The sequence below is a fragment of the Chenopodium album genome, chromosome 21, assembly GCF_948465745.1.
Source record: "Chenopodium album chromosome 21, dcCheAlbu1.1, whole genome shotgun sequence".
Taxonomy (NCBI): Eukaryota; Viridiplantae; Streptophyta; class Magnoliopsida; order Caryophyllales; family Amaranthaceae; genus Chenopodium; species Chenopodium album.
This window is the reverse complement of record NC_137854.1, coordinates 13,921,000-13,931,486: the sequence shown is the minus strand read 5'-3', so window position 1 is coordinate 13,931,486 and position 10,487 is coordinate 13,921,000. Positions and strand designations below refer to the sequence as shown.

The 10,487-nt window shown below is 34.4% G+C and overlaps 1 protein-coding gene across 1 annotated transcript; it reads right to left on the bottom strand.

Annotated features, from left to right (window-relative positions):
* Positions 1-8,650: 8,650 nt before the first annotated feature.
* LOC145602963 (transcription factor bHLH75-like) lies at positions 8,651-10,281 on the bottom strand. Its single transcript, XM_081659100.1, has 6 exons — positions 9,892-10,281; positions 9,677-9,799; positions 9,537-9,602; positions 9,371-9,439; positions 9,209-9,289; positions 8,651-9,006 (listed from the first exon to the last, which is right to left on the bottom strand). Exons 1-6 carry the CDS (start codon positions 10,231-10,233, stop codon positions 8,905-8,907), a joined length of 783 nt encoding a protein of 260 aa, XP_081515226.1. The 5' UTR covers positions 10,234-10,281; the 3' UTR covers positions 8,651-8,904.
* Between the last annotated feature and the right edge of the window lie 206 nt (positions 10,282-10,487).

Sequence of the window (10,487 nt, the reverse complement as noted above, 5' to 3'; positions counted from 1 at the left end):
GTATAAAATTTCCATGAGGGATTGAGGGGTTATAACTTTGTAACTCCCTGTAAGTGGCTTACAAAAAACTCTGTTGCTCTTTTTCAAGGCAAAGAATTATATATGTATATATTGACAAACAAAGACCATGGTATAGCATTACAAATCTCTGGAGCTAAATCTAAGAAATTATATTTTACTTTTCCTTTGCCAAAGCTTGTGCATGGAGATGGAGATGAAGATAGAGAATTTAAATTTTCAAGGACAAGGTTATGGGAATGTGACAGAAGCCTCCATATCTCCTATTATGATGTTGATGGGATGTGGCTTTGGAAGCTTCATTGGGGTTGTGGTTCAACAGATAATGTCGAAAACTGGAATTGGATTCCTCAGCTTGTGATTAGCAATACCTTGAATTTCACCAAGACGAATACCCAGAAACGCCTGGCAAAAGCTATTGATGCTGGTCATCTTGTGAGGCCACTCACTTGCCATCCTGATGTTGCTGTCATTTTCATCCTTGTCAACTCTGTCATTTATGCTTATAATCTAGCTAATGACACATTGGAGAAGATAAGTGATACAGTAGATTATGGGTATATATTTAGTGTTTATCTAATTAAGCCATGTTTAAGATCTCTATCTGTAGCAAAGCATGGTAAATTAACAATAGAAGCAGATGTTTAAGAATACTATATGTAGCAAAACATGGTAGTTTACCAATAAGAGCATTTTTTTTTTCATCTTTGCATTTTCTGCTTTTTTCTTCTTTGCAGAGTTTTAGGTTATTGAAATCTTATTTGTTGATGCATTGCTTCTTTTATCTTAAATTAACCTAACATTGATTTGTTTAGAGTTCTATTGATACTATCTATATATAATCGAGATCCATATATTATTAAGTGCAGATCGGATATGAATTCTTTACAACTCAAAAAATCAGATCAAAGGTCTTCTAACAGGCCAAAATATACTAGTTTGTTTAGGGTTTGCTCTGTATATGTTAAGTGTTTTATATGAAAATGTGAGGAAGAAAAGCTACTTCTGAATGGCTTCCACTAACATCATAATGAGCCTTTTATGCCTTGCAAACTAACAAAGCAAGTTTTTTTTTTTCTTCCTATAACCCAAAGACTTGTTAGAATCAACATTGATTGTGTTAGATTTTGGGGAGAAAACAAATAAAATTTCTAATTATGAAAAGGGAAAATAACGCAAGAGTAGACTTGTAGAACATCGAGGAAGAATTAATTATGTCAGGTTGATTATCATGATAATTATTTATCTTAACTCTTCATATGAAACAAATTATTTTCATTATTGTAGTTGTGAGATTATTTCCATTTTTGGGCATTGTAATTACAGTTTACATTAGTTAAAAAAAATGGGAGTAATAAGAAATTTATTAAAACTATCTATTTCATATGATCATACATAAACTATTGACTCTATTTTTAATGAATGCAGGCATATTAAAAGTTTTGTTTATAATATCTTCGAGGATGTAAGTCATTCAAATTCCTTGTTATTAAGAAGGTTTCTTATATTACATGGTTGCTTGTTTGGGCTCCCTTTTAAATCCAAGAGTAATTCTTTTGGTATGCATATTGGTTGGAATATTTCCAACTAAAAAAATGATATTTACTTTAGTTTGACAAAAATTGTTGTTATGTCTGCAGTTTATTGTTTAATTTTCTCTGCTCATTTGGTAATATACGAAATATTATCAATATACTTTTTTTTTTTTTTTATATGTTGTGATAGAGAATTTCCAATGTTCTTGTGGCTGGTAAATAAAATAAATAAATAAATTTCCTCCCCCTCCTACTTCTTCCTTCCCAACACCATTATTTCTAGCACCGCGACACCATCTTATTCATCTCCATCGACAAAACTACCATTTATCCGTCGATAAAAACGAAAGACCCTATAAAAAGGGTGACATTGAGGGCATGATCAATCCCAAAAAGTAAGGGTTACCATGTCCTCCATTAAAGATGACATTGAGCTAGATTTTGTCCATTAAAGCCTATGAATTCTCCATTGATGGACTTAGAATTTCAAACTTCAAATAAACTCCATTAACAAAAGTACTTCAAGAACTTAATAATGTTAATCATAAATGCTTTTAATTGATCAAATTGCTCAACCTTCAACTCCACGTCTAACCATTATGTGGATACTTCCTCCGTTTTTTTATAGTTGCAACGCACACTTTATCGCGATATTTAAGAATAGTGGACCTCACATGATATAATTCTCTTAAAATGGGGGTAACAGGCTGTTATATAAGTATAATCAAGTGGGTCATGTGCTTTAAATAAAGTAATAGTACAATTTTCACCATAAAAATCTTCCTATTATGATGTGTAGTGTGTTGCAACTATTATGACATTTTCATCTTAGAAAAGTATTGCAACTATATAGAAATGGAGAAAGTAGTTTTTTTTATTTACTTTTCCACTTATTATTTACATTTATGGGAAGAGATAACCGTATCTTTGTGAGAAACTTACATTATTTTAAAAAAGTTTACTTCCACTCTTACTAATGTTACTGATTTATACATAAGAAAAAAATGTAGTTTTTGTAGATACTTGTTGGAATTTCTCAAACACTCAATGAATAGTTTATTAATATATATCTAGCTGTAAATTTGTAATAAGGAAATTTTTCTTTAATAACACCAAACTTTTTCTTTTTCTCTTTGTTAAAAAGTAAAAATTCTTATTAGCATTGTAACATTATATTATTAGATTAAGTTGATTATAACATTAATAATAATTTTTTTTATTATATTTTTTACTTTAGGGATTTAGTTAATTTTTAAATAGTTAAATTACTACAATAATAATTAAAAAAAAAAAAAAAAAGCCCAACCCCTCCCTTCTCCCACACACTAGCACAAAGCCTTCCCACCCTCCTCGGCAACCCACGCCCCTCTTCTTTTTCTTCCTATATTCGATGCTCCACATGGCCCATTCCCTTTTCCCCATATTTTATGTGCAACCCTTTTTTTCCCATCTGCCCACCCCAACCTCAACTCCCCACCCCCAAAAATAACTCCCTTCCTCGAATCGACCCCTATTTCCTATTTCTTGCCCCCAAACCCTAAGCCTTTTGTGAGTGGGGCTTAGGGTTTAGGAGGCCGAAAAATAGGGGGGGTCAATTCGTGGTGGGGGTTTGGGTAGGGGTGGAAAAACAGGAGAAGGAGGGGCGTCGAGTGGGGGATCGGAAATGAAGTATGTCGGAGCGGGGAGGTCACCGGTCGATGGGAGCGCATCTAGGCGGGGGTGGATTGGGGAGCTGAGGGTGGGGGTGGCCCAAGATGAATGAGGAAGGGGGGTTGGGGTTTTTTTTAATAAAAGAATTATTTTTGTAATAATTTAATTATTAAATGATTAAAAAGCTAACTATAGTTAAACATCTTTATTAAAATAGTTATAATACTAGATGTAAGCCCGTGCGATGCACGGTTCTAGTAATCATTTTATTTAATTTAAAATTGTGTATATTTAGAAAGATCATTCATTAAATATATGGATTAAATTCCTAATATTATAAGAAATTTTTTTAATTTTAACACTAAAGTTATCTTTTGTTGTTTTATTTATTTTATGTGACGCTTGAATTTAAAATCCCAAACCTTATTCACTAACTTTGCTTATGTGACAATTTAAATTTTTAATTCAAAAAAAGAAATGACAAATCTCGTTTTTTTATTGATCAAAATAAGTCTTTTGCCTATGCGATACTCGTTCGGTTTAAAATGTTAGTCTCATATATAATTGTTTCAATATAAAATATTATGGGAAATTAGTCATATGAGATTTAGTTTTATTCGTCTCGATGAGTACATTATTAAAATCAAACTTTTTCTTAGGGAGAGATTAAAGATATTAGTGATTAAAAATTAGCATCCATACATGTAAAAAAGATAATTATTACTTATTTATTTCTAATTTTTTTAAAGAAGATAATTATCGGTTTTTAAAAGTAATTTAAATTTTAATTATTCTCTATTCGTTGTTTTTACCTGTGTGTCAAAATTCTTAAATCTTATTCGTCACTTTTTCTTAGGTGACGAGTGAAAATTTTAATTCTAAAATAAATTATTAATCTTATTTTTCATTGGTCAAAATAACACCTTTACTTATGTGGCGCGCCATATGCTCCCGAAAAATGCCTACTTTATTTATATATATTAGATTTAGTAATCAATAACACAATGTTATCAAACTTAACTATTTGTTCTCTTTTATTTATTGAAAATTTAAGATAATATTGAATTGTCTATATTTCGCAATGGCATATGTGCCAAGAGAAATGATGCACTTATAAATAAATAAATAAATAAATAAATAAGAGAGAGAGAGAAAAAATAGAGGGGGTATTGGTAAAATTATACTCCATTTGTTTTTTTTTAAAGCTACACTTGCGATTTTCGTCAGTTTTTTAAAGTACACATCTTCTTTTGAAATCCTTTACAATTTAATAATATATTTTTACTCACTAATGATCTCCACTCACTCTAACTTTATTATTTCTCACTCCTCCAATGGTCTCCGCTTTCTCTAACACTACTTTACTTTCCAATAAAATAATTACCTACTATCTTTTTTTTACAATATTTATTACCTTTTCTTCCCCCACTAAAATCTTATTTTATCAAACCTCCTTCAACTCCACGCAATCCCAACTATATCTTTTAAACAAAAACTGAAGGAGTAAGAGGTTATATACAACAACATGAAACCAGCTTGGAGTTTTTAATACGCCCAACCACCTTTAAGGGGTAATCTTTTTTACTTAAACACCTTCAAATTATCTTTATCTCCCATATCATGCACTCCAGTTTACTAATTTTATTATCGGAAACGGTTTTCTTTATATAAACCATGAGGTTAGCTATGTCCTATGTGCATGTATTCAGTTAGGCGTTAAACCATCCTTATCGACCAAGATACAAGTTAACGAATCGTACCCAGAACAATAGCAACTTTCCTAAAACATCTCACATCATCTCAACAACCTTCTCTCTCCTCACATCAAAAGTGTATTAGAGGATGATGACACCAATCAAAATCAGTCATCGTTCATGAATGAAACTGAAAGTGCTTTTGTTGTTGGAACAAATCATGTCCACCCATCGCAAGAATAAATCTAGCTATATCAAGGATGAGTACCACGTGAAGGTCCCAAAGGGAAGAATACCAGTTTTCCCATTAAGAAAGACCCCGTTCAAACTCAACTAGAGTTCAAAAGTAAGTCGAAGAGGAAAGGCTATTTAAAAGTCATTGACAATATTTTCAGTCTTCAAAAAAAGGAGAACCAGAGATAGGATTCGGAAGTGAAGCAAGAGTTTGCACACATACCATGCCTATCCTATCATAAAGCCCAATTTTCATGTAGGTATGAAGAGGAAAGGTGGTACATCAATGGATCTCTTCGGCCATCTAAACAAGAAGCTTAATTTTAGTTTACGTGTTTGTAATTTTCATATCAGAAGTCTTGTGTCTTGGTTTAATAGAAAAAAAAAAACATGCATGACACCTGGTTGGAGTTTTTAATTAACCCTAAGCCCAACCACTTTTAAGGCGCAATCTTTGTTTAACTAAACACCACCCTAAGCCCAACCACCTTTTAGGGGCAATATTTATTTAATTAAACACCTTGTAATTATCTTTATCTCCATATATCATTCCATTTTACTAATTTTTATTATCGGAGTGGTTATCTTTGGATAAACCCCGAGGTTATTATCTAATCTAAGTTGAATGTGCAGGTATTCAGTTAGGCAATAAACCATTATTCACCAAGATACAAGTTAACGAATTGTACCCGGAATAATAGCAACTTTATTTCCTAAAACATCTATCATCACAACAAACCTCCTCTTCTCACATTACCCCGCTTGATTTTTTTGCTACTCATTAAATAAATCTTTGACTAATAGATGGATTGTGGTTTATGGATACTCGTAGGCCAAGAATGGACTAGTAGAGTGCATCAATAATAACAGAGTGTTCCTCTTGATTACAAGATTTGTGGGAGGGATTAAAGATCTAGTATTTCGGTAATTCAGCAATACATTTAGGGGTCGTTTGGTTGGGGTTGATAATCAAAGGGAAAATGAATGAACAAGCCTCATTCCCTTTGTTGCTGTTTTTTTGTCACTTTCAATCATTCTCTTTACCCATTTTTATTTTTGAGTTCACCCAAAATCCTTCTACATTGATTTCCCACCCTTCTAGACTTTTCCATCCTCTTTCCCTAGCCACCATGCATTATACCACCATTCCCACATCAGTCACCACCCTTCTGCCCTACCCCCACCGCACAGCCACCACCTTGCCACCTCACCACCCCTCCCCCGCCACTCGCCGACCCCCGATAAGGTCGCATCTCGTCGCAACTTGTTGCATTTGGCCCCTCGAAAACCTTCCCCTCGTCGCACCGCCCCTACCCCTAGTCGGAGGTCTTCGCACCTCCCTCATCCCTCCCCTCCCCTCGAAAACATCTCCTTTCCCGGAAAACCATTGAGCGAATTCGGATAATTAGGGTTTTGTGGGGTTTGAGATGATGGATAATTATGGTTTATGAGCAGGTGGAGGTTTTTCAGGGAGGGGAGGGGTGATGGAGGTGCAACGGGCTCCGGGGGATGCCGACAAGGTGGTGGCCGGTGGTGGGGTAGCTGGAGAAGTGGGAAAGTGAAGGAAAAGGGGGTTGTGTGGTGGTGTTGGTGCTATAGTGGTGGTGATGATTCCCTTTGTTTTTTGTAAAACAAACAACACGCTATATTGAATGGATTTCATTCCATTCTCTTTGAATTCCTTTGTTCATTTCATTCCATTTACCCTGTACGAACCAAATGGCCCCTTAGAAGCTTTAGCTTGCTTGTATAACTTGCAATGGGTATCGAATTTGATTTACATTCAACTAAAATGTTTACGGACTCTTACAACCTACTTAGGCTATGTTATTTTTGGGAAAATACTAGTTGATCTTCATGATTAACATAATTTGTCAATCATAGGGGTGATAGTGTCTTTTCATTCATTAAGTTAAGGATAATAATGTCATTGCACATGTAATGACATGTTCTTATTGCCAGCTATGCAATATACAGAGTAATGGCGTTAGTAACAAAGTTCAAAGCCCCAATTCCCCAAATCCCCACCCTCCTTCTCTCTCCTCTCTCTCAAAGTTCCAACAATGGTGGGTGTGTAGTAGCTCCGGTGATGGAGGGTGTAGCGGTGACAATGAAACTGAAATTAGTTGGGCGACAACTAGCTATGACTCCGGCAACGGGTGGTGGTGCTGTTCGTACTTAAATCGATCTCTCATCCGCCAACATCGGCAAAAATTATGCCCAAGAGCTTCTTGAAAAAGCTCCCTAGGTTAGTCATTTCAAGGAAAATGGTCACCTTTAACCTTTGGGGTTAACCAAGCCCTTAATTTCACCTTTTCTTCTTAGGGTTTTCGTTTAATTCGGTGGCGAAGCCGCCGGAAATGGTGGTATTGATGGTGTCAGTGGTCGGTTTATTGGTTGAAGCTTGGAGATGATGAAGATTGTGGTATGGTAGCTTCAATGGAGGAAGCAGCTTGAACACTACTATTGTTACCGTTAGTAAACAGAGTTAGGATCTAGGCTTGCGTACTTGGTGATTAAGAGGCTGACAAAGCACAAGTATGAGCTGGCTAGTATGAGTAAGCACTAGATTAACAAAATATGTTAATCATGAAGATCAACTGGGCAAGCCCCGTTATTTTTAGTTTAGTAAAAGTGATTTGATCAGAAAAATATGAAGTGAATATGGCCTAATTCTTCTTCATAAGTATGGTCAAGGAAACATCAACTACCTTTGGTTCTTCAGAGGATCCAATTGACTTACTGTAGCGACAGTGTACACAAAGCCAATAGATAGTGTTGTTCATCGTGCACGCCAAATTGCTAGAGAAATTGCGCTACACCTACATTTTATTTTCTTTTCTAATAGTTTGTATTTTACTTAAACCTTTGTCAAAATATAAAAAAATAAAAATAAAATAAAAATAAAAACTTAAGTTACAAAATTTGGAATTCCTTCCATACATGATGTCTCATCCTGGTTCTTGTAACGTTCGAAAATGACATTATCTCTGCTTTGATGGACTCATTTATATTTGGATGTTACCAATCTACAGTATGAATATCTTTTCCAGGTGATAATTTAAGGGCCTCATTCTCTCTGTCTTTATCTATAGAATGTTTATATTATTGTGTGGAGGTAGTACTCAATCTAAATAGCTAGACTTGTAAGAGAGAAAGGGGCATTTTAATTTGTGTCATTTTCACCTGGGGGTCCTTAAAACCCTGCTTCTGAAAGAGATCTATCAAATTGTTCATTGCTAATTTGTGCTTTCTCCTTCACTATACAAGTGCCTTTCGGCTCGAAAACTGTATGCAATCCACTTATTGGCTGCTAAAAGCATTTTAAAGAGGATGCAACAGGTCATTAGACATATTACATCCATCTAATTAAAACACATCATAATATGAAATATATGAATCAACTGAATGACATTGGCTATAATTGACTAAGACATCATAATTCGACGTATAAAAGATATTTATTATCCATACATAACCAATAGAAACAGCAATATTGGACTGTATGATAATGAACAAAGCATCAAAACTTACAGTGTGATTGGTATTATCAGACTCAGTCCATTTTATGATGACTTATGTTAGTCAGACTGATGTAGTTTCAATGGGACTGTATTTGCTATAAACTTTAAACATTTAAAAAAAGGAAAACGACGTATTTAGAAAAATTGACAAAGAAAATTCAGTGAGGAAACAGGCAAAGGTTGGAGAATTTGAGGTCATGAACGTAGCAACTAGCAAGCGTAACCAGCTTATAAATCATTAAGGTGCAATTAGAAGGGCCATGATGACTGATGCCGAGGAAGCATCCCTTCATACCCTTCTTTCGCCACTCTTTCCATCTCTTGAGCGTCACAATGATTTGTTGTTGCTCTCTGCAATAATCAATATAATTAACAGAAAATAAATATGATTTCTTAATTTTGTTGATTGAAAAATTAGTATATAATGATTCATACATAATATATATATTACTGAACAATGAGTCTATGCTGATCAATGAGTCACAGCTATGAATATATAGATTACTAAACATTCTATTCCCCATCACAAATACAGAAAAAACTCCAAAGTTACCTGCAGAGTCTCAATCGCCTCGGCTTCAGGGGAGTTGAAGTCATAAAACATACTTGCTGCTGAAAGCTTCATGGAAAGGAACTAAAGGGACAAAAAACTTGTATTGATTTTCTGCAGTTTCTTGAGAGATTGAATAGAAATAAAGGTAATTTTTGAACTAACCTCAATTTGATTTTGTAAAGATTGTACATAGTTGATAATTACATCTAACATAACAGCCATTCCCATAGTCTGCATTCACGTATATAGTTAGACAATCATGTAAGCAAGACGAAACAGATTGAATTACAAATTTACAACAGAGAGATTCGTGTATAATATACTATACCTTGTAGCACCCTGGAACCAAATCTTGTAACACTTTCAGCTTCTCATTTATTCTCTCCCTTCTAACCTATTATGTCACACCCTTTCATTATTTTGAAGGAAATTGTAAGATCAAACAGATTACTTGTTTTGATAACTTACCCTTTCTGCTAGACTATGACTGTCAGTAGCTTGCCCTCTTTTCGCTCTTACATGAATTACTTCTTCCGGCTTCTCCACCTCCTGATCATCGGCTTTCCTTTTCTTCTTTTTTCCTGCTACGCTCTGTAATTAAGATAACAGAAACATATAAATTAAAGGAGACTAAAAAGATTTATGTCAACTTATAGTTAATTAAGCAAGCAAGAACTACATACATTATTTTTCGCAAGCCTAACATTGTGACCATCCGCGCTTCCAATACCTGTAGATGATTGTGAGCCAGTAGCAGGACTCTGATCAGAAGCGCAAAATAATCTATTTTGATTGACAGTGCTGTCTGGAAGATGGAACGGTTGCTGCTCGTTCAAGTACGGGGACTGAGCTGTGTTTGCATTGTTTAGAATGTTGATACTACTAGAGAAATAATCTAGAACATTAGAACTCAGAGACTGATTCAATTCAGAAAAACTGTTCAACAGTTCCATATTCGAGTTCAACTGCGAAAAAACAGCTGCAGGTTTAAGAATTTTCTGAATATCACTACTGAACTCTGCCATATTTCAAGGTTGGATATATAAAAAGGCCCTCAAAAAAAAGAATGTATAATATAGGCCAAGTTATAAAGTAAAGTTTTATGGATATGATTTTGTGTGTATATATATATATATAGCATATGAATTAAGAGTATAGTTAAGGATTAAGATGTCACACTAATTACTCCTTAAGGATTAATTAAGACGAGAATTGAGAAAACGAAAAAAGCCACGCACATTGGCCCGTATGTTTCAATAGCATAGGTTGGTAGGTCCTT

Excerpts from the sequence above, each read along its gene's own strand:
- LOC145602963 (XM_081659100.1), bottom strand. The coding sequence starts at position 10,233 with ATGGCAGAGTTCAGTAGTGATATTCAGAAAATTCTTAAACCTGCAGCT. Across the intron at positions 9,290-9,370 it reads CTTTACAAAATCAAATTGAG|TTCCTTTCCATGAAGCTTTC; the intron begins GTTAGTTCAAAA and ends TTGTCCCTTTAG. Across the intron at positions 9,007-9,208 it reads AGGCGATTGAGACTCTGCAG|AGAGCAACAACAAATCATTG; the intron begins GTAACTTTGGAG and ends TGATTATTGCAG.